Source organism: Buceros rhinoceros, unplaced genomic scaffold, assembly GCF_000710305.1.
Source record: "Buceros rhinoceros silvestris isolate BGI_N320 unplaced genomic scaffold, ASM71030v1 scaffold1452, whole genome shotgun sequence".
NCBI classification, from domain to species: Eukaryota; Metazoa; Chordata; class Aves; order Bucerotiformes; family Bucerotidae; genus Buceros; species Buceros rhinoceros.
Genome location: NW_010399282.1, coordinates 34,516 through 58,873, shown reverse-complemented (window position 1 = coordinate 58,873; position 24,358 = coordinate 34,516). Strand labels below are relative to the sequence as shown.

At 45.2% G+C, this 24,358-nt stretch overlaps 1 protein-coding gene across 1 annotated transcript in view; it reads left to right on the top strand.

Annotated features, from left to right (window-relative positions):
- The first annotated feature begins 112 nt into the window (after nt 1-112).
- RLF (rearranged L-myc fusion) overlaps nt 113-24,358 on the top strand; it is a 53,062-nt gene continuing 28,816 nt past the window's right edge. Inside the window, exons 1-4 of the mRNA XM_010131380.1 lie at nt 113-169; nt 4,679-4,833; nt 10,003-10,084; nt 20,843-20,975. Coding sequence (XP_010129682.1) covers nt 113-169; nt 4,679-4,833; nt 10,003-10,084; nt 20,843-20,975 — 427 coding nt within the window. The remainder of the gene's footprint in view (nt 170-4,678; nt 4,834-10,002; nt 10,085-20,842; nt 20,976-24,358) is intronic.

Below are 24,358 nucleotides of genomic sequence, written 5' to 3'. Positions count from 1 at the left end.
GGCCTGGAGCCGGGGCGGGGGCGCCGAGAGAGCCGCTCGCCTTTGGGCATTGACAGCGCCTCGGGCCTGGGCATCTGGTAGCTCTTCTGTTCTAAACGCAAAATGAACCCCGATGTGTTTGACCAGCTGGTTTAACATCACCTCAGCTGGTGCAGCCGCTGTATTTGAGGTGAGTGGCAACCCTGGGTGCCCGATGAGAGGAAAAACCCTACTGGTGCGTTACAGACGAGAGAGCTTACACTTCCCAGTCTCCCGTTTTACATTTGCAGGTCGTCTGCTTTGCCACACAGTTCATGTTTAGTTCATCGTTTACAGAACCAGCAGAAGGAGTTTATTTTTTAGGTTTCAGAGCTCTTGCTTCTCAAACGGCAGGATGTGCTGCATGTGTCTGCACTGAGGTGTCCTGTCAAGATCTCTGGCCTTGCTCTGACACGAGTTCATGCTTGTGACTTTCTCCACCTTTAAGGTTTTGCTTAAAGTGTTTCCAGTGGCTTTCAGTGTATAACATTTAGTGGAGGTTGCCATGATGATCAGTATGTTGAGATGTCCAGTGGCCCAGATTAGTTTGGTACGGATAAAGCTTTGGAGGTACGTGATCAACAGAGTGTGTTGGAAGACAGTTCTGTTACCTAAAAAGCAAACAAACACCACCACAACCTCTGTCTCTTAGAAAACGTGCTGTTATCAACAGGTGGTCTCATCTCAAAACACCACGAGAGGTAGTAGAGATAAGAATGGGAAAGACCTGTCTTGTGTTGCTATCACTGCTGTCGTGACTCTGCACCAAGAGGTCCAGTGGGAGATGTGAGGTTGCTGGGCTGTCGTGCAGCCGGTTCAGTGGGGTATGAATGTGTAAGGCCACAGTGCAGTCAGGCCCCTGGGGCTGGGGTATAATTTTACATCTTGGTTTCCCCTTCTGCTTGGGGATGTTTGTGAATGTTGCACAGAGTCTGAGTGATAGAGCTGAAAAACAACCTAAGGTCTGCCCCTCAGTGAAATAAAGGAGCTCAAAGTAATTTTGTATTAATGACTTGGAGGGTGCCACTGGTACCTTGTCATAAGCTTCCTAAAGTACAGCAGAACATGCCACAAGAGCAGGTCAGTCTAACTGGGCTTAACTATGATCTTGGAAATAGCTGTGGTGAGGGTGGCTGAAATGTTTCAGGGTGGTGATGGATTTGCCATTCTGTAAGTATATCCATGGGCTGGTGCCGCAAGGTGCTCTGTTCTGCTGTCAGAGTTACCGAGGCTGTTTGGATGCTACAGTCTGAACCAGATCAGTGGCCTTCCTGTGCTTGATGCTGCTGGACGCTGTTTTATTACCTGCAAACTGCTGCTGCCACGTGCAGCTCTGAGGTAGCTCTTCCTCGGATTGGTGCCGGATGGCACAATTTCTTGCAGATCCCTGGTTCTGAGCAGGGCAATAAGATTGGTGTGCAGGACAACACAACAAAGAACCTCATGGAGCATGAATAGTGGGACAGGTCTACAACTTTATCTTGTCCAAGCGTGAATGCTGTCTGCTGGGGAGCTCAGCGTGTGCCCAAACAGTCACCCGGAGTGAAGGCTGTGGGTGGGTTTGATTGCACTAGCGTGGACATGAAGAACAGTTACCAGTGAGGCAGGTTGTAGGGCATCAGAGCATCCCATCTGCAAACACCTGGTACCCTTTTGCTTTCTGAAGGTATTAAAGGTGACACAGTTGAGGACTGTTAATTACAATCAAGTACGTTTAAGAGGTGGGGTTCTTTTTTCTTAAACAGAGACTTAAAGTTGTAATAACAGGTCATGCATCTTGGGTGTGTTTAAATTGGTTCTGAGCAAAAACCTGATGCTTCAGAAGAAATGGAGCTAAGCAGGTATTCCGGCACTGCAGGACAGGAGGATCTGTGCCTTGTGGAGGACCCAGGCTGGTCTGTAGATGAGGCAGGAGCTAGATATGGGTGGCCTCTGCCCTTCTCACCCCGTTCGCCAGTGAGATGTGCTATCGCAGTCCAAGGAGACAGGATCAAGTGTCAGTAGATGTTCCTTAACCAGGCTGGAAATGTTTGAGAACTATCCTCAGGTAATCAGACTGTAGGGTAGTCAGTGCATGTCCAGTTGTCACAGGACTGTTCATTCAGCACATAGGTTACATATTTCTCACAAGTTTAAAATTGTCTAATTTCATCTTGACTGCAGACTGCCAGGACAAGTCTGTAGCAGACGACTAGAACTTGTGAAATAGCAAAAGGGCTTTTAAGTGCCTCAGTGATACAGTTCCTGTGTTTGGCTTATTTGTCAGTATGCTGTTACTGATGTTCAAAATGACCTGTCTTCTGAAGTCCAGGCTATTGATAAATCTCTTGGCTTGAATCTGTTTCATACACGGAAACCATCAAACTCATTGGTTTGGGGAAAAGTGTCTCAGAAATGGCTCTTTGAGAATTGTGCTCAAGCAAGGGTGCTGCATTTTCTAGTAAGTGTATTAATCTGATAAATATTCTACCACACTTAATGATTTACACAGACCAGCTAGCGTATGACCTCAGTGTCTGTCAGAGTCACTCAGTGCTACGCTTGGCGTTTTAAATAGATCAGGTTTACGAGATGTGGCTTTAGGAAAGCGCAGAGATGTGTACATTTGATTTTCTCTTTCTGTCCTCACCCTCATGATGTTGTTGCTGCCGAGTTTACTAAACAGATGACGTAATGATAGTCATTGATGGAGTATCTCTAGGGATTGCAGCTTGACAGCCTCTGAAGGCGATTTAATGCTTCTAATGCCATATAGAGTTTGAGTGGTGTTACCACATCCTTCACTCATCTGTCAGAGCAGCGCTCAGACTGGTTACTTACTAGTGGGTCACTGCTTCTGCTGACGATCTTTGGGCTGTGTTTAAGGGTGATTTCTGTAAACTCTGAATCTTCCTTTTCCCCTCCTTCCTTCTCTCACTGTTAATAGTGTGTAGCTTTTTTGGAGAGTTTGTAGCTTTAATTCACCCAGGAATTAGAGAGTTCTAGGAGAATAATCTACAAATCAGTCTTGATTTTTACTAGTTCTTAGATGGTATTTTTATAGGGTTTTTTGTTTTGAATATCGCACGTGGTTGTGCCGGTCTAGGAGATGTTAGGTTGTTTTTTTACCCTAGCACTAGTACCATGTGGTTAGATCACTGAAGTAACACCGGATGGTCCACAGAATAGTGTGTAGCTGGCCACTTATTTCCTGCTGTGTTGGAAGTTGGGCTTTGACTTAAAAGTTTCTGGCCATTGTAAGGAGGACCCTTGGTTTTCATAAGCTCATTGCAGGGTCTGTGCAGTAGTGGCCTCCTTCCCGTCATCATCTGATACCAATGTGTGTTTGGTTAAGGCATTAAAATAAATTGGTGGTGTCAGAGCCCCCACATGAAGTGTAGAAATTTGAAGCCTGATGTGACCTGCTCATCCTCTTCGGACAGTCTGGCTTCTGTTGAATTGCAGGGTGGGGCATGCTGAAGTTTTTTCCTGTAGATCCTTGGCCCTAAGAGTTCCTCACAGCACAATCTTTGTCATTGGTTTTTTTTGTTCTCTTTGCAGCTGGCCTTAATTCGGACTGGCACCTTGTTTGGTGCGGGCAGGGTGCAGCATGGGAGAGGGATTGGAACTGATCAGAACACACTCTAATGTAGCACCTGACCTGGAGGGTATCAGCTAGAGGTCTGCAGCAGGCGTGACAGCTCACTGTGACAATATGGATCAGAAGGAAACAAGATCATGGTTTAAGGAACTGCAACAGATCAAAGGCAGTTCAGCAGTACGGAGTGCATGGGATGTGTGACAGTTGTGTCCGTGGCCGGACACCAGCTTATCGTGTGTTGGCTAATTGTGTGACTGGTTGATACAAACCCTGGACATAGGGTACCATGAGAATGCTGAAGTACGTGAACCTCCTGTTTGGGTGCATATTCTGGGCTCCTTCTCTGTAGCTATAAGAGACGCTTGCAGAAAATAACTTTATCACCTCTAGGAAAAAACTTGTTAGTGTAGTGAAATTTTAAATAAGGTTGGGAGATACTATGTTGTCCCTGTACTGATCTGTGAAACTTTCTCTTAAAACTGGCTAGATGTTGCCTTGCTGCTCCGGTTCTGTGCGTGTACTGGGTAGGATGGCTGTGATCAGGGCGATGGTGTGTTTCAGGAGTGACTGCCCAATGGTCTGATCTGGGTTCTCTGTTCCCTTCTGCTGGATCCAGGTTTGCTCTGTGGGTAATGCATATATCTTTAAAACACTGAGCTGGAATCATGTTCTTAATCTTGAACCCCTTGCTATTTTTCTGCCATCTCACCAGTAATAAAGACTCTAGTGTTACCCACGTGGCTCCATTGCAGTTATAAAAAAAAAGCTGCATGCAGAACTTCTCCCTGAATTTTTAACTTAACAGTTCACGTTTCTGCTAATTGCATCTAGCTTACTGCCCAGTAGAAATTCTGATGACTTTATGAAAATAATAAAATAAATGAAAATATTTTGGAATAGAAGGCAAGACTTCTGCTAGGCAGAAAAGCCACCATTCTTTAATTTCCTGCAGAGTCAAAACTTCTTGCTTCCAGAATTTTTCCACAGCATCTGCTTGATGTTGCATATTGATATTTGTTTTTTAGACAAAAGTGTGTGGTGTGTTATAAGAACTTCTAATGATAACTCGTTTTCTTTCAGACACTACTTCAGTATGCTGGCAGTCGGGGTGCATCGGAACATATTTTACCTTTTTTGGAAGTATATCGAATCTCCATCCAAAGCTTTGCTAATGCACGACCTTACTTGACTACAGAATGTGAAGATGTTCTTTTGGTACTTGGCAGGCTAGTGCTGTAAGTTCTAAGTTGGTACATTAATTTTTAAAAAAAAAACCAAACACCTGTACTTAATAAATGAAACAGCAAGTTGTTGAAATAGTGTAATTTTTAATTGGACAACTGTGTTTATGATTTGTTATCTGGTAAATGTCTTCAGTACCTTTCTAATCATACAACAAAAATGTTCTTGAGTGTTTTGTTAATTACTGTGAACAAGTGGTAAGGCTTCGTTCTTCTGTGTTTGGGTAATCATGCAGGTCTGGGGAAGGTTTTGTTCTTTCTTAAATATTCTGAAAATGATTATTATTTTCTGTAGAGAAAGCTTAGTGTGGTCCTCATTAAACAGAAACGTTAATGCTAGATCTTTCTTCATGCGTGGATTGATAAACCTGCACTGCTTGCTCTGCAGTTGCTGCTGTTGTGAGTCCTCTCAGCTGTGGCACAGGGAGGTTCTGCCCAGAGCCCTCCTGGGAGAGGATGAACTGTTTGTGTTTGTGGTCATCGCCGGTGGGCGTGTGGGCTGCTGCTGTGGGCTAGGGAACCAGAGCAGAGCAGTTCAACCTGAGCTCTTGGACTTTTGGAGTGACTTCTCAATTCCTCAGACGGAGGAGACAACTATTGTCAAGTCTCTCAGCTGAGATGCAGTCTCTTGTCATTCCCCCATGTCTGTCTGAAGTGCACAGCAGCAGTTTGTGACTGCAGAGGGGAGCCTGAGGCCTTTCCCCTGCTGGAGCATAATGAGTTCCTACCCTTAGCCCTGGGAGAACTTGCTGCTGCTCATGCCTTGCTGGTAGGGTTTTGTGGGAGGGGGAAGATCTAGAACCTCGACTCTAAAGATAATTCTGGGACAGATTCTCAGGGGACTCCGGTTTCTTTGCTCTCTGTAGCTTGCTTGCTGGCTGCTCTGCAGTCGGGTGTTCCTTTTGAGAAGGGTTTTTCAGGGCACTCCTTGGTCAGGTGGTTTTTTGCAGTGTGCTAACTTGCAGTGTAGCGCTACAGTGCAGAACCAGGTATCTCATTGATTCATTTTGGTTTTGGAGTTGTGAGAAATATTTGAACTAGGAGTGGTTTATTTATTTTTTTTTTCACCTACTGTGAAGAAGTCAAAATGTGAAATTAGGAGAAGTCTGTCGTCTTTATGTGGGAACAGGAGACTTAAATGGCTAAATCATTTACCTGGTAGATAATATGTATATTTTTGGAGAAGTATCTGAATTGCTCTTGCAAAATGTTCCTTTCTCGATGAATATTATCTTCATCACATTCTCATTAATGAGCTTGTGTGTTCTGCTGTTTCCTACTCATCACTGAAGTTTGTCTTTCACTGTTGTCTGTATCTGCAGTACTTTCTCTGTATTTTGCCACTGATTTCTATTTTGGGGCAGGAATCCCAGTTTTGTGTTAAACCTGCTTTTCTCTTGAGAAAAATCAAAATATTCTGCTTCTGCTAATAGGGTTTCTTCCATCTCTTTTGTGAGGCATTTGTTTTCTGTTGTTTGTGTACTTGGAGGACTTTGTGGGGGAGGACAGCAGAGAGGCTGACTGGCTGGAACCTCTCTTGTTCTTGTTGGGATTGCACTGAGGAATCTAAAGAGTGAGGCAGACCAGGTGAGGTGACTGGCATCCCTAACCCAGCTCTCCCATGGATTGAGTTACAAAAGAGTTTCTGAGGCAGGGAGAGAGAAGTTGGAGGAGGGAATTAAAGATAAAAGCTAAGTTCCATGAGGGAGGAAGACTATTCCCTGACTAGTGATTAGAAAGCTGTTCCCCTGTATGTGGGTTTGGGGAGCCAGTGGGGTACCCCCAGCTGTCATTCACGCTCTGTATTTCCAGACTTTAGCCCTGATGCGAAATGACAAGAGCAAGCTTCCTGTTTTGAAGCGAAAGTGCTCAACTCACTATTGAAATTGTCCTTCCCTTCCAACATCCCTTCTGGAGAAGGGAGAGAGAACTTCCTCCTCTTGGTATCCTTCTCCGCAGGGTGAGCCAGTGAAACTCAGGACACTGTGCCCACCCTTGCCACTTGAGTAGGTCAGTTGTGAGTTCACAGTCACTGTGATGTGACACAGAGTGTGTCCCTGCCCCAAGAAATGTGATGCAAGTGCAGCGTGGGACCTTGTTGGTCACATCTAACCTTAAAAAATTAAGAGAGCGTGTAGTGGTTGCTCTTGTGGTTTACAGATTTGGCGAATGGTTGTGCGGCACAGGAGTGTTCTTGGCCACGGCTTAAAGGGACATGCCTGCTTTGGTCAAGTAGAACTTAGACTGAGTGTTTCCAGAGCCCCCATGGCACAAGACGTTCCTCTCACCCTGCACTGTCACCTCACCAAAGGTGTGGCCTCTCTAGAAGAATTCATGAAGAATGAGCCATGTCAGAGGGGGCTTTCACTGAGATTTGGGTAGTTGGCTGTGCTGGTGAGCTGGAAGCCCTTGGAGCTGAGTGTTCATGCAAGCTTCTGTGAATATAGTGTGACGGGGAAGGCCTCATTCATGTGACCGTCAGTATGGAGATGTAAGTGCCATCTGGAAACGGTTTATATGGTCATAAGATGAGGATATGAGAGGTAAATAGAAAGAGTTGTTCCTAGACCCCATAGAGTTGCCAGTAGTGGATATTTGACTGCTTCCACTTGTTCCCGTTTGCTGTGCTGGCATGGGTCTTGGAGGGAGTTCGCCATTCCTACGTCTTCTAGAAGGTGTTGATGTGCTTTTCAGCCACAAAAAGAGAAATGAGAGCCCAGTGTCAGATGGGTTAAGTAACAAATCTGAACTCAACTGGTCAGAGCAGTCTACTTAAACTTCTGGAGCAGCGCCTCACCTCCTGGTTGCACCTCCTGAGTCTAACACACATCATTCTGGGAAGAGTGAGCCTGCTCCACCTGCCACTGTGTGGAACAGCACTTTTCCGGCTAAGAAACCCTTGTCATTTGGTTCGGTAACCAGCGTTTGCTGGGCTGCTGTCAGGCTGCTGTCAAACCGGCGCTGGACAAACCAGGGTCACTGCTAGCAACAAGAGAGCTCTTCCTGCAGATCATCTTGTGTAGGATTACTCATCTTTATAACCTCAGACGGCTATGATAAGGAAGGATTTCTAATACAATCTAAAGATGAAAATAATTCTGAAAGCTTTTGGAATTTGTTTTTTGGAATTGTAATAGTGAAAGAGAGTTAAAATGATTGCTGAATCATTGTATGCAAATAAAGTGTTGGGTTTTGCCTAGTCATTCCTTCCAAAATAAATTAGATCTAGGAGGCCTTCTCCTGGAAGATACTTTGAAGTTCAGGGTTTGAGAAGAATGATTTCTTTAATAGTGGCAGCATTCAAGCAACCGTTACAGTTTATTTGCAAAAATTATGATTAAAGTTTGGACTTGCCTGTTGGGTGGGTGGGTGTTGCAGTGGTGCTGGTGGAGTGGGGTGGAAAAGCATCACTTGGTTAAGAGATCCTGGTGTCCTGGTTTGTGCTCTGAGCCCTGATACCTGCATTTGGAGCGCTGGTTGGTAAGGAGCAAAGGGAAGAATTCAGCCAACCGGCCATTCCTGCCCTTGCGGACTGGTCCTGAAGCAGTCCTGTGTGTGAGGCAATTCTTGTAACAAAACCTTAGGTAATTGCCTTAGAATGCTGATTATTTTTTTGCCAAGGAAACTAATTAGAATACCCTGGCTGTAACTTTTGCAGTTGTGCTCTCAGCTAGCTCACGGGGTGGTGCTGCATCTGGAGCTCCAGGTTTCTCAGTGGAGTGATTGCCAGCCTAGGGAGCTTGCTGGGGGATTCTGAAGAAGACTCACAACAACAGAATTTTCGGTTCTTGGTTCAGCTCAGGCCTGTGGCCACACCAACCCCCTGCAATGTTACAGGCTTGGGGAGGAGCGGCTGGAAACCGCCCAGCGGAAAAGGACCTGGGAGTGCTGGTCAACAGCCAAGAAGGCCAACAGCATCCTGGCTTGTATCAGCACTAGCGTGGCCAGCAGGAGGAGGGATGTGATTGTGCCCCTGTACTGGGCGCTGGTGAGGCCACTCCTTCGGTACTGTGTCCAGTTTTGGCCCTCGCTCCCAGGACACTGAGGGGCTGGAGGGTGTCCAGAGAAGGGCAGTGGAGCTGGTGCAGGGTCTGGAGCACAGTGCGCTGAGGAGCGGCTGTGGGGAGCTGAGGGTGTTTAGCCTGGAGAAAAGGAGAGTGAGGGCAAACCTCATCACTCTCTTCAACTCCCTGACAGGAGGTTGGAGCGAGCTGGGGGTTGGTCTGACTCATACTGACACTAATCATTGACATAGTTGAAAATGGGACATAACAAAATTTCCAGAGTCTAAAGTCAAGACTGAGTGACTTGTGTCCTATTTTTAAGCAGACTTAAGGAAGATATAAGGGGCTGCCTTCCAAGTGTGTTGTGTAGATAACTGAGCTACACAAATACAGCAGCTCCCTGAATTAATACACTGGGATTTTTACAATTAATCAGAATGTCTTTGATACACACATCAATGTGGGTGGGGACTTTTTTTTTGGAAGCTCTTGAACTTGTTGCAGTTTGTGCTGTAGGTATTTGAATGCTCCTCCCACACTATCAAAGACTCAGAAAGGGTTCCAGGGAATCTGTTCTGAGGGTCCATTCCTGTGCTGATGCACCTCCTGCCGCAGCTTGTCAATCGGTTGCCTTTAGGATACTGTTGGGGGTCTGTTCCCTGGGCCTCTTTCTGCGCTGAGGCACGCGTCGTCTGCTGTCAAGCTGTTTTTCTGTAATTTGATTTTCTTATACATGTCAGCAATGAAACTTTACTGCAGCCTTTCATTGCCGCTTTAGGCAAAGAGACCGTGCTGGGTTCAGATGGTTTTATTCAGAATGGACATGAGAACTTTGTGAGAGGGGTTCTCTCTCTTGGAGCAGGAGTTCTGTAGTGCAGTGTTCCTGAGCCACACTGGACAGACTGGGTGGGAGTACAAGAGTAGCTGCAATCTTAGCGTAGCGAGATGGTGCCTAGCACGAGGCAGCCTCTTTCCATGTGATGACTCGTGCCTGATTCTGGGGCTGTTTCTGGCCCTGAGCTGATTTGTGCTGTCAAACGTGTTTCAACATAACTGTCATTTCTTGTCTGAATGCTAAATAGTATGTGCCATAAATGTTGTATAACCTAAAGCCAGACTCTGTTCAGGTAGATTGCTTACTTCCCTCTTACTTTTCCAGGAGTTGTTTTGAGCTACTGCTTTCAATTCCTGAAAGTGAATTGCCGCCTGAGGTGTGGTTAGGATTCCATCAGTCCATACAGGTAAGTGTTCTGATTTTTTCCAATTTACATAATTTTTAATGTAAAAAAAAAAAGGCTGCTGTTGAGCTTCTCTTCTCCTATCCTTCCACCGTTCCGCTGCTGCTACTCCTGTCCTGCATTACTGTTCTCTAAGCAGCAGGGATTTCTGAGGAGCAGAAAACTTCAGTACACCATCAGTGCGGGCAGCCCATCAGCAGGTTTTTAACTACACAGTCAATGGTCACTGTAGCAAGACAACCATAGCAAGTCTTGGTCTGCCTAATGGTTTCTGTGGGAGAAAGGCTGAGTGAGATGGAGTGATGGACCAATTCTGAAGAATTACTTTGGAGGCGACTAAAAAAGCTATTGTGGATATCTGAGTGGCAAGTTAGGGTCTGTACCTAATTTGAGAGGGATGGAAATAGTAGGACAGGACTTCAGTCTTCTGAGGTGGTGCTGAAACAAGCTCGTAATACTGCTATTGCTGCACTCACGTGAAGCTGGCTGCTACATAGAGATGTTTTAAAGCTTTAGTCTGGAGGTGGTACCTGGCTGCCTGCAGGGAATTGTGTTCCTCCTGGAGCTGGATGACAGGAGTGGTAGTCTTGCCATGTTTGTACTAATAGACCCTTCCAGAATCACGGACTGCTCTGTAGCTGCTGTTGCCTCTTCAGGCTTTGCTTCTTCAGGCTTTACCTCTGTCAGTTGGACACTAGTACCAGTTGTAAGTTACTGAAGTGAAGGCTTTGGCAGGAAGTAGTTGGAAGTAAGCTTGCTGCTGTGCTTGGTGCAGACCTTACCGCAAGACCTTGTAGCCGTGTGACTGGGAATTTCCTCAGTCCCTGAGGCTTGGCGGCTGCTGCTGTAGTCGCTCTGAAGATGAAGGTGTAGAGGTTCTGAAGAACCTTCTACTTGTGTTTCACCTGCAGTCAGGTGTGGAAGCTCTTCAGTAGACTGAAGGTGAATAAACCTGGCGCTTCAGATGAGGAGAAGCAGGCTAGTGGAGCTCAGTAGTCCTGCTGGTAGTAGAAGGGACACTGGGTAAAGAGGAGTGAATTATAGAACATGAGGTTGGAAGGGACCTCAAGGATCGTCTGGTCCAACTTTTCGTGCCAAAAGCATGGTCTAGATGAGATGACACCTTGTCCAGCAGAATCCCCAGTCCTGGGGAATCCGCTGCTTCCCTGGGCACATTGTTCCAATGGCTGATTGTTCTCACTGTGAAAAATTTTCTGCTTGTGTCCGACTGGAATCTCCCAAGAGTAACTTCTATCCATTATCCCTCATCCTTTCCAAGTGACTCCTCGTGAAAAAGGAGTCTCCATTTTCCTTGTAGGCATCCTTGAAATTCTGGAACGTGGTGATAAGATCTCTCCTAAGATTTTTGAGCTTATACGCTAAAAGGCATATAATAAGTTGGTAACTAACGAGGCCGACACCTGAAATGAGCTGTTCTCTTATTCAGAGTGTGGAAGGGCTTTTTCCCATTACAGCAGATGAATAAAACAGCTCTAAGAACTACCAGCTTTTAACTGGAGGGATGTGCAAGGAGAATTTTTGTTCCCAAGGAGAATAATTTCTTTGCTGTAACAGCTTTTTGAAGGAAGTGATTGAGCTTTGATAGCTCTGTCAACAGAGAACGTGTTTTCAGTCAGATGAGATGACTTTATTCAGGCTGAATATGTTAGAAGGGAACCATTGTAAATTGCAGGGCTAGAAGGATGGCAGAAGCCCAGTCTTCTAATGTCAGCTTTTGGAACCAAGGTAAGAGTCAAGATGTGCTGCCGCCAGGCGTAGTAATGTACTTGGCTTCTGTACTGACTTTTTGAAACGGCGGCTTCCAGGTCTAGCACTCATTCAGTGCTCCCCGTAGTTCAGATAGTAAAAGATTTGGGGAAAGCTTAGTAAACTCAATAGTATGCTGAAACCTTGCTGAGGAGGCAGGGACTGTTACAAACCAGTGCCTCTAACGAGATTTTGAAAAACTCTTGCAGAAATAGGAGAATGAGAACATTTTTACCCTGCCCTGGAATACAGTGGGAATGCACGAATCATCAGAGAAGTGAAGCGAAGGAGTGTGCAGTCATACAGAGGGCAGTCTAGGCCTTTAGATGGGTATTACTCGTAGGCTCCCTGTGAGACTATGCCAATCTCCAGAAAAATCCAGGAGCAAAGCACCCCAGAATTAAATACGAGATTGACTGATGTCGATGTGCTTATTCCTTTCCTAACGGAAGGGCTGCGCGGGGCTGATGAGGAGTGTAACTCCAACTATAACTGGTGCTGCAGTAAATGGGAGCCAGAGGTGTTTCTTTCAGACCTGCCTGCAGTAACTGTTGCTCTACAACAATCTGCAAGGTAGTGAGAGTCAGTGAAACTTCAGAGAGGTTCTCCTCCCAGGAGTGAAAAAGGGCTTGCATTTCTGAGCAGTGAGGTGTAGAGACCAGTTCTACCAGTTCTACAGCTGGAAATGGAGCATCACTGATACACACTACAGGTACCTTAAAGGAGGTTGTAGTGAGTTGAGGGTTGATCTCCCAAGTAACAAAACGATAGGACGAGAGGAAATGGGCTCCAGTTGCACCAGAGGAGGTTTAGGTTGGACATTAGGAAAAATGTCTTTACAGAGAGGGTGGTCAGGCATTGGAACAGGCTGCCCAGGGCAGTGGTGGAATCCCCATCCCTGGAGAGGTTTCCCAGTCATGTGGAGGTGGCACTGAGGGACAGGGGACAGTGGGGACCTGGCAGTGCTGGGAATGGGGGGACTCCAGGAGCGTAAAGGTCCCTTCCAGCCAAAACAATTCTGTGCTGCCCAGATTATACAGAAAAGGGCACCAAAAGCTTTATTTGGTGTCTGAACTTGTTTGTTTCATCCGAACTAGCAGTAAGTTTTGCCCTTCTTGAGCGCAGTTTTCCGTATCTCGAGACAAATGTGAGGTTGTACGGCAGGAGTTTCAGCACGGTTTTGTGCAGTGACAGCAAGCAAAAGGATGTGGTAACAGGTGGGGAAATGCTGTGAAATGCAAATGTAAGGTTTGGGGCGGAATTACAGCTGGGCCCTTGGTACTGAGCTTGGTGGCAAGCTGCTGTGGGGTTGGGTGTAATCTGGCCAGCTGAGCAAGATAAAACAGCACATTCCAAGATGGCTTTAGTGGGAGTAGAGCTGTATTGCTACAGGAATCGACTATGGATTGTGCAACAGGGTTCCCGTGAAGCCTTATAAGGAGCACGAATGCTTGCTTTAGAAAAGTTGTGTTTGGAGGATGAACATAAAACACAAACTTCTGTAATAGTTGCTGTTTGCTTTAAATTGCCAGGCCTGAAAAAAACTGGTGTCTTTTGTAGACCTCCAAGGATTGTGTTTCGTCTGTAACTTTGTCTGTAGGCTTTTGCTGTATTATCCTTTTCTGACTTTCTCTAGAATGCAGTGCTTAGTGTCCCTCTCTTCAGAACCTGTCTGTGGGGTTATCCGAACTCAGTGAGATATGTATCCTTAAATATTGCATTTGGTTTCTTTAAAGACTTCTGAAGGATCTATAGTAGATTTCTGACCTTGTTTCCATTCGTATTAGCCTTATATTCTTCAGTAGGTCCAATAAGGAAAGGTTCAACTGACATCTAGAATGGAAGTGGAGTGGGTTGTCAGGAGTTACTTCTCTACGTGTGTGGGTGAGTTTCATATTTGGTATTTCAGTGTTGACACCCTGAATCCCAAACACAGTGCTGACACAGCATGTCAGGTGACTGGTATAACAGGCCTCGTCCTTCAGCCTGTACTGCAGAGGTGCTGAAGTGTGAAGGATACTTGTATGGGCACTGGGCTCTGCTGGGTTTGTACTGCCCTCAGATTCAGGAAGAGCTGCTGCTGGGAAAACGTTTCGGTTGGATGCCTGGATTGCAGAAAGTCATCACTGAGGGACAGCAGTCTTTTCAGTAGTAGTAACTCACCCTTGTCCAAGTTGTGTGCTGTTTTGGGGTTTTTGTCAGCCGTGTCGTTCCATTGGTGGCAGCAGATGAAGAGTTTGTTCTGTCTTTGAGGCAGTGGCTTCTGACTCCTTGGAATGGGCAACTCGGTTGCAGAGGGACTTGGGATAAGTATCACTAACAATCTCAGCTGGTGTCTTGTGCCATTGCAAAATCCGCTCTATGGTCTTTGGGATGTGTTGGTTGGCGAGTGCTTGCTGGAGCCAGGATGGGTGTAACCCTCACTAGAGTGAAGGAATTCCTACAGCCAGGAGTTGGTGTTTCCCTTTCTTTGCCTTGCAGTGCTGTGCAGAGCTAAAAATCCTGTTTGTAGTTCAATCTTCGTCACTGATAAATGTCCTGCAGCTGCTGGAACAGATGTGTGGGTGACACTGCTAGATGTAATAACATGCTGCGAGCTCTCCTAAAGCTGTCTCTCTCACGGTACTGCAGTGCATTTAAGTACAGTAAATCACCAGTAATTTAAGAAATGATTCTTTGTCTGATGTTTGTTAAGCTCTTTGAACAGTAAGTGCTGGGAATGTTGGGGTGTTATGTTTTTATTCAAATCATGCCAGTAAAATCGCTATGTTTTTACTGATTATTATTGCTTTGTCAGAGGCTCTTTGTGAAGAATCTGAACATAAATGATACCCTCAATGGAAATGTAAGCTTGTTACTAAAGATCTTCCGATAACAAGAACTCTTCTGATTTGGCCGTAGTTTTTCTTTCTTTCTTTTGTGAAGAAATGCAGTTTGAAAGATGTGGTGTTCGTTCTTCTCTTACAAGTCGTAACTGTGAGGAACCTGGTCTATGTTTGATACGACCTGATTGGAAGGGCTTTGCTGCTCAGTTCCACCTCTTTGCAAGGCGTAACGCATGTGCTGAATGCCTTCACCCAGCGCTGTAGCTCAGTAAAGCGCATGGACTTCAGTCTTGCGGGTGAGATTTGGAGTCGTAGGCTGTTAAATGCTGATAGCTTTTTGATCTTACTCTTTGACCTGATCGACACTGAGACTGCTGCGGGTTAAAGCCGTGATGTCAGTGTATGGGAGGGGCATCACAAGGGGTGCTCTAGCAGCCTGATTTAGTGCACAGAATGCATGGTGCCGGTACAGCGGAGAAAGGTCAAAGGTAGAGGCTGTCAACATGGGCTCATATTTATCTCGTCAGTAAGGTACAATAGCCCTCCTACCCGCACCCCTGGAGTTGTTTTCTTAGTCACCCAAGTCTGAGGAAAAAATGATATATGTAGACTTGCTGTATCCTAGCTGCCGCTAAGGGAAACTCTGGTTGGACACTTCATAGAGAAGCATTTAGATCAGTTTATTGTTTTCCCCTCATACTTTTAGAGCTGCCCTGACGCTGTAACTTGAGCATCTTTTGGCAGCAGCACTGACTTAAGCGTTCAGTCTATCATTCACCTGCCTGATGAAACTGGCATGAGGTTTATCTCTGTAAGGTGGGGAGTTGGTCATGCTTTAATTTCTAAAAACAAAGAAGAAAAACAAACCCATCACTCCTCCCCTGAGGCTCTTTCTGCTGAGTTTGGTTTCCTGATCCAGCTTGCACAGGAAGGAAGGACTTAAGAGGAGGAGCAGTTCTGTGAACATTAGGATCCGTTAAGTGGTGGTTTCAGATGCTTAATCACAGCCCAAGCCTTTGTTTATTGTTGTAGCTCATGTATTAGTCTCTGAGTGCTGATAGTTAAGAGCAGTTTGAGCTCTGGTTAAGAACATTAAAAGTCACTTGCATCTTCAGGGTGCAGCTGTGACACTCCAAATTTTTTTTTTTTTCTTTTGACCTTGTGAGCAACATTTCAGGCTCAAGGCCAGAAATCAGTCACTGCAAGCATCATACTTGGCTGTCTTTGCATCTGCAAATTAGCACCAACTATTCTCCTGATAGCAAAATCTGATTTTGAGGTGGTCTCACTGATAGCTCACTTGCTACTTTTAGTTTCGTTGTAATATTTTTAGAAGGAGTGTAGTGTTTAGTAATTGATTTTAGTTAACAAGAATGCTGGGAGCTAAGGGTTGGGACAGAGTCACAGCAGTTATCTAAAGAGAAGAATGCACCAATATTTACAAAACATCTTGGGTGCTGCTAAGGAAAACGAGATGGCTGAAGTTATCAAAACTGCTTGATGTTTGCAGTCAGCTCTGAAGCTTTTAACTCTGGTGCTTCTCGACAAGTGGAAGTCTGCACTGTAGTTCAGCATTTGGAAAGAACTCCTCATGTGCTTGTTCACTCTCTTCTGATGTTGGTTTGCTTTTGGTCTTGCTGTCAGAGGAGAACTAGTGTAGGAAGAAGCACTGACTCCCACTGAGTGTTCTTCTAGTACGTGCATCGAACGTGCAGTCCTCTGAAGGGTCTGTGGAAGAGTTGTGAGGTGGCTTGTGCTGGAGGTAGCTGAAGGTATCTGATCTGCCCCTTTGCTCAGACGAAGGGCTGTCTCCTGTCAGGGTACTTAAGTTCCTGCCCCACCAAACTCTTAAGTGTCTCTAAGAATGAAGGTTGCACAAATTTTGGGGAGTCCTTTCAAAGTGAGGGTATTTACACACTGAGACACTTCCACACACTTTACAAAATTGCCCTTTATGTTACTTGTCTCACTCACTAGACAGAGTCCAGCTCCAAATACTTGCTGGGGAGTAAAGCAAACATAGAGATGGTGCTGAAATTTCCCTCTTCGCCCTTTCTTCCTAAGATTGTGTGGGCCTTCTTGGACTTGCCTCAGTGTGGCAAAGGAGTTGTAAAGGACAGCCACAAGCCGGATGTTTTCCTGCAGTGAAGTCTCAAAGCAGAGGGGAGTAAACTCTTTGCTAGCCTCCGGGTTCTGCTGTGCTTGGAACCCTTTGGTAGAGTTTGCCTGGTTTGCAGTACGGGCTCACTGCTGAGCTACACGTCACTTACAGACCCTAGAGGCCTGTTGTGTGGAACTGGAAGCTGGCCAGCTGGTCACCAGCTTCGGCAGATACTCGCGGTTGTGCTGGGTGCAGCACTTTGCATTTGCCTATGTTGAAGTTCAGTGAGTCCTTGTCAGCGATGTTCTGCGGCTTTTTGAATGTCCTCCTGAACATCATCCCTGCCCTGCAGTGTCAGCCCCTCCCCGCGTTCTGAATGAGCTGTGGACTGGCAGAGAATGTGCTTGGTCCTGTTATTCAGACAGTAAAGATGTTAAAAGAATCAGCTCAGTGTTCACCCCTGAGAAGTGCTGCTAGGAGACAGCTGCCAATTTTGTACCATTGGTCACAAGCCTTCCAAGTCTGGCAGTTGAGCTGATTTTTCCATGTGCATTATTGTCCACTTTTCCAGATTTTAATGAATTAGTTTTAAAGATACTAAGAGAGACTGTCAGAAGCCTTGTTGTTTACTCTAACATCATCTGTAACCTGTCTTCCCATCATAGAAGGTAGTGAATGTCACTTGTCCTCGGCTGTTCCCAGTCCCATTTTTGTTCTTCAGGGGCCCAGATGTGGTTTCCAGTATTTGTTCCACAGTCTTTCTTGGGACGGGATGTGCTGACTGGCCTGTAGTTCCGCAGGGTCTCCTTCCATTGGTCTTGAAAGTGGGTGTGGTGGTTTCTTTCAGTTACCAGTAACCTTCCCCCAGTGGCTATGGCCTTTCAGAACTAGTGTAGGTCTTTTGGTGACATCCATGGCTTCTGTTTGGCACCGTGGATGCTAACGTGGTTGTCTCAACATCTCATCTGTTGTGCTGCTTCATGCATCTTCCCTGCCTCCAACTTTGGCACTAGTCATAGAGACCAGGAAAGCCAGAGTGCAAACCTTAGCAGTAAAACTTGATGCAAAGTATCACGTACTGTAATCTCTTCAGTGTCTTCTGTGACTTGATGCCCTGTCGATCTGTTCTCACACTTTCCTTGGCCTTCCTTTCGTTTTCAGTCTTACTTTGTTCAGCAAAGTGAAGAAAATCAGATGGATGCTCTTGGCCTTCACCTTGGCCCCCAGAGCCTTGTCTTTTCTCTGGATATGCAGTGTAGTTGGTGTCCAGGTCTGTGAGCAGCAAGTGGTGGTACTCTGAGGACAAGCAGCTTCTCTGCAGTTATCCCAGATTCCAGTACCTGTCAAGAACCAAACTTTGAGACATGAAGTGTGATTAGCAGCTGAAGGTGGTGAATGCTTAGATAGGATTTTAACAACTGACAACTTGCTTTGTTTCCTTCCTCCTTTCCCATCTTGCCCACTACTTTAAAGACGGGTTCTAGCTAGAAATCCTGTTTCTTTAGAGGTCCGTCAGGACATCGTGTTACTTTAATGTCACGACTCGTGTAGGAAGATCAGCCTAGATACGGAGCGCAGTAATACCAGCTTCTGAAATGTTCTGGCAGTACATTTTGTGCTGCCTTAACAGCTTACATGGAGACATACAAAGTACGCTTTACTTTTCCTTGACTTCCCTGTGCTTTTTGTGGCAACAAGAACTCCTACATGTACTTAACATCTGCAGAGCAGAACAACACCCAGTGTCCTTGCTCATCCTCTAAAATTTACAAATCACTGTGTGCTAGATGAGCAAGCTGGAAGGTGGTTGCTATAACAAGCTTTGTAGGAGTAGATGCGTCTTTCTGTGGTCCCCTTTGATTGTTGGAATCTTCACTTGGTACTTGCTGAGAATGATGTTCCAGACTTGCCTGTGTTCTCAGTTTAGTGAAAGAATGCTGCCAAGTCATCCAGGTATATAGACTTCTTGAAGAGCCCCATACACTTTGTTTCGTACTCCAGGGACTGACAGGCTATCCTGAGGATGGATGGATCCTAATAAACTTCCCGCTGGACACAGACTTTGGTGGTGAAATAATACTGGAGTTTGTTCCAGTAGTACAGAAGTATGCTCTGGTGTACTTGGAGCAAGTACACATAGAGAGCGACAAGAGTTCTGTGTTAGCTACACTTCACCTTGATTTGGGATTTACAAAGGAGCATGTCTGACGGTATGGTTTCCTGGTTATTTGAGAGGAGTCCTTTAAGAAACTTCTGAAACTGTTACTTGTGACAGCTATCAATCGATGTAACTGAAACCTTCACGGCAAGAATGCCATTGCCCCCTCGTGACACTTCTGGGAATAAAGCAGGTAGATGCTTCATCCAAGAGTTAAATCTGAGTTCTTGTGTGCAGAGATTCATGGAGTGCAGTTTGCCACAATATCAGAAAGGAAATAGTTATATCAAAGCATTGGTCTGAAGTTTGATACTGAACATCATTATCTGATTTATTAAAGGACATATAATCATTAAATGCAAAGATCCCTTTTACTGTGAAATGTTGATGGGGAAGTCCTGGCTATTTTCCTAGCAGCTTCCCTTGGATCTGGAAGGTAACACAGGAACTTGGAAAAACACATCTTAGGTGTTACAATGTGGAATGCGATTTATTGCTCTCTAGACAGCCCATGACACAAGGCTCTCTGGTTACTCTGTTTTTTCCTGTGGTCGTAGCATTAGCCCCGTTTAATTCTGATAATTCAGATCAGGAAATACATAGCAGATGCAGCCGAGACTATCAAAAGCAAACCCAGGTTCACCCTAGTGTTAAAAGTGCTACCAACTTCAAACACAGCTCCCTAGAACTGGGGGATGTTGTCACACACCAGACTAATTCTTAAACTTCAGAAGTGTTCTGACTGATGGGAGAAGCTCTGTTACCCAGCATGTAGCCACAGATTGCCTATGGCTTCCGTTTGTCAGTGGTAGGAAATTCTGAGTGATGATACTCTTAATTTTGAAGTCACCCTGGGTAGGTGTTCTTGCTAGGGACATTAAGAGATGCTTTTGCCGCTGCATTAGACTCTAGACTTCTTTCCGTGGGTAAGTCTTCCCCCCTTCCCCCTGCACTCCTCAGATTCCCAGCACTAACAGCAGTAGGGCCTTGGTCGCTCTGAGTGGTGTGCTGTGTGTGCAGCTTTGGCGGATGAACTTCAGCTGGACACCCTCTGGGTCAGCCTTCGCAGCATCGATACAACATCGAACAGGATCGGAAATCCCGGGATCTGAGTAAATGCACCGGTCATGGATGAGGTTGTAGGTGTGGCTATATCCAGTAGAGGGGTGTTTTCATCTAAATAAAGGAAATTATTCCTGATTTGTTTTAGGGTGGACTGTGGGGTTGTCCAGCAGTCTCTGCTGTGGATGTTGTGCTCTGCTTTCTCTTTCTGAAGTCCCCTGAGACTTCTTGCATCTCTGACCACTGGGAAACCTGTATTTTCCCGTGACCCCAACCCCACCCATTTGGGAGGTGGGGGTCCTTCCTGAGCCTCTCCCGTTGCACTGTCTCAGGTGGTTTAAGGATGATTCCCCCCTCCGCCTTTCCTCGCTCTGGTGAGTAATGGCTTTAATCATTCTCAGAGCAGAGAATTGATCAGCTCATGTCACTAGCGTTAACACTAAGTGTGAAGTTGTACACTCTCACCATTTCGTTACTCATTTTGAAAAATATTTCTGGTTTCTTAACTGGCGCTAAATGCTTTGATACAAAATAATCCTTTTTTATTTGTGTGTACATGGAGAAACAAAGATTAGAGAAGATTTACAACTGCTGAATAGTTTTTTGAGTTAAGCCGTTTCTGTCAACCTTCAGTACTTCAAAAGTGGGAATTAGAATTCAGGAAGTGAAAGGATATTGCGCTGTTAAAAACCCAATGCAAGCTTGTGAAAACAGTAATAGCTGAGAAGAATGGTGTAGGACTATTAGAAAATATTGAAATATTAGGACGGATAATGTAAATTACATTGGTTTAATTTTTAGCCAAGACTTTTAATAACTTTTTTAAATTCTTTTTTAATATTTTTTAGGATTCACATGATGCTTTACTGGAATTTGGAAATAACAACCTCCAGATATTGGTGGATATCACAAGGGAAGGAATATGGAAAAATCCAGTACTTCTTAAAATTCTAGCCCAGCAACCAGTAGATACTGAGGAAGGTAAGAATATGACCTTCAGAGATGATATGTGGTTATTAAGAAATGACTTGATGCAGTTTTGGTGGGGAACCAGTGATTTGAAGTCAGAAGAGGGTTGTGTTTTGAATTGCTTTGTGCGGTAGTACTCGTGTTTCTAATGAGACTGTCTCGGTGGCTCTCTGAGCGGTGTGTCCCTGCAAATCCACCTCTGCTTGGGCTGTTGTTGCGGAGGCACCCACAAACCAGCCAGCAGCGGCTATCCAAAAACTGGGGATTTGTTGCAATCAGAGTTGGCTGGCACTTGACAGACCAAAATTAATGACAGGATCAGATGTCAGCTGGGAATATATCACTACACAGATTCCTGAACACCACAGCACTGTAAGGAGGGTGAACCACACTGCGCACACCCCCACTTCATACAGAGGAAAATCTCCAACTCAAGGGTTCCAAAAGGGTCACTCACCAGTGGGGGGTGAGGGATCACTCAGTCCTGGGAGGTACGCTTGGATAGCAGCCTGTTGGGAGAGAAGAGACCCCTACTGCACCACCTGCAGCTCCACAGAGGACCCACTCCGGCTGGGTTCTCCGGCAGGGCTCAGTTATCCCCTCGTCAGGAGTGAGCTGTGGGCACTGCAGTAAGTCAGCTCAGACAGAGGCTCAGGGGGCTCAGAGGTACCAGATAGCCCTGGGGCATTGACCTGATCCATATCAGGTGCTTGTGCAGGCAGTCATGGTGTCTGCACTGCCACAGCTCTACTCTCCATTACTTTGAGTATTTTGAAACTCCATTTTAAAAATCATTATTTATTTGTTCCATCATAAAAAACCAGAAATTTTGCTCCCTGAAGTGGATTGTTCTTCATAAGTCTGTGCTTTAAATGTTTTCATGAATGCTTCACAGAGAGGAGTTGTTTATGTCCACGCCTTTCAGAGGCATGAGAGATGTAAGTGGAGGGGAGACGTGAGTGTGGAGGTTTCTTTTTATTAAGCTTTGGACTGGGAAGGTCATTGTATTTAGACTATGGAAATAAGATCTTGAGTTACAAAGTGTTGAGAGGTGAAGAAAAAGAGATTTTAGTGTCACTTCATACAATTTTTGAATGTCTTAAACTCTCTTCTTTTACTCACTGAATTTTTTTTCATACCAATTAATGGCATCATTAAATACTTGCAGGTATTTCTTTTAACTGTTCCATTAAAAGTACATGAGACTGCAGGTTACTTCAGAGTTAGTCTGAGCTTAAAAATAGTATAAAGGGGAAGAGCTTAAAATCTTTTCTTAAATGAAAGGAGCGCAAAAAAGGATTTTAAGGCAAGCTTTCTTCCATAGCAAAGTCCTTTTTTCTGGCTTTGGGTGGCCTCTCTCTGAGTGGTCTTCAGTTAGGACTTCTTAATGAATAAATGAGAAGCATGTCAAGGTTATTGAGAGGAGATGTTGCTTCCCTGTGCTAGAAAGCATTCAAAAGAAAAAGCGACCAAGGCTGTTTGGCAGTCTCGGCCAGGCTTCAGCGGTGTTCAGGAGCGTGCCAGAAACGTTTGAGCTCCAAACAGTATTTAATCCCATCTCCACCATGTCTTGAAAAGAATTGCATTTTGTATTAATGTCCCATTTTAGAGTTTGTCTTTTCTTGTTCAGCCATCCAGCAGCACGGCTGCTGCTCTTAGTGTACTTCTGCTCAAAAGGACTTGCACTGATCCATGTTACTGAAAACCTTCAGCTATTGAAGAACTCTTCTTGGAGAATGGTGTCACAGAGAGGGTAGATGGTTAGCTTGCCTTGTCTGTGGCAAGCCAAGAGCTCTTCCAGAGAACTGGTGTGAACCCAGTAGGAGTGATTTCCTCCTCATGCGTCTGTGTAGACCACCTTACAGATTAATTTGCTTCTTGCCTACACAACTGGTTTTGTCAATGGCTCTATTACCAAATGCTGCTACCCTTCTTTGTTCCTGTGCAGGACAACCTTGACATGGTTCACACTACTTCTGACTTCATCAGTAATAAGACAGAACTTCAGTTCAGTCCTTGGGCTTTTCATTTGTGTTGAAGTTTCTGCTGACAAGCTGATTGACTGGTGTGTCTTTGACCATGCTGAATTAGGCTGGGTGTAGGTTCCCATTTTTGAGGTCACTTGGCAACCTTGAAACTACTGATTTTTTTAGAGTTCTTTATTTCGTACATACTTGTCTGTACAAGCTAGATCTGAATACGTGCCCAGAGAGTTGTCCTCCCTGATGTTTTTTTTATGTGGTGTAAGCAGTGACAACAGGAACTTCATTGAAGCTCTTCTGGAAATCTTGTAACTTCCTAAGTGCATTCTCATCTAGTCTGGAGTAGTCCGCAGACATGCTTAAACAGTCTGAATGGGACTTTGGAATCCCTTGTTAGACCAGTCTGACAAGTGAGGGTGTCTCAAGTAAATAATAGGGTAGTTAGACATTTAAAATAAAGGGCAGTTCTAAAAAGCTAAATATCTGCCTAAGATGTTGCTTCTTACTGTAAGAAACGAGAAAAAAAACCTCTCGCCTAGGAGACTAAGGCCAGACTCCACAATGAAGCACCTGAGTGAGTTGGGAAAGTAGAAGAATATCCACAGGTTTGAATATTAGTTAACTTTGCTAAAAATGCCTTTGCCTTTTGTTAATTGCTCAAACTGCCCTGCCCTTGAATTGCTTAAAGCTCTATGTAAACAGAAGAAACAAAGTGTTGTGTCCTGCCCTTGCTCACACAGCCCCCTTTATCACTTGAAGAATGCAAGGGCGCTTCTGCTTCGCTGTCAACACGCCAGGAGCTGGAGGGCAGAACATAATTTGCATATAAATACACAAAGGACTTTAATCAGCAATAAACCCACAGAGTCCTCGTTATTATTGTTTTATTTACAGAACATTCTCATTGTGCAGAGGGCTTTCAAAATATGCTGACAGAGATAGCGAATATATTTGCTACCTGAATCAACTGAAACCCCTTGGGGCATCAAGAAAAACAGCCAGTGCACTCAGCCCAGCCCCTGCCAAAACCTGAGCGTGTGGCGTGGAGAGAGAGCACAGCTCGGTGCCCAGCGCGGCCAGCGATGCAGGCGTGGGGGACGGACCTGGCACGGGTGGACGCGCTGTCCCCCGAACTGTGCCTGCTTAATAGACTGTTGAATATTACTTTCTCCTCGCAGGGGAGGAATAAGTCTGAGGTAATGAGACATGCGATGCATGACGTTACATGACCTATAACATGTAAGAAGACTGCGCATGTGCAAGGGGGAGGAGACCTATTTACATTAAGAGTGGGGCAGGCTGATGAATATGTACTAGGCATTTGAGCAATCCTTTGAATATATACGCTTTACTGCTTTAAATAAGAAGCCAGCGCTGCAACTTGGTGTGCCTTTAAGAGTACCTGACCCTCGA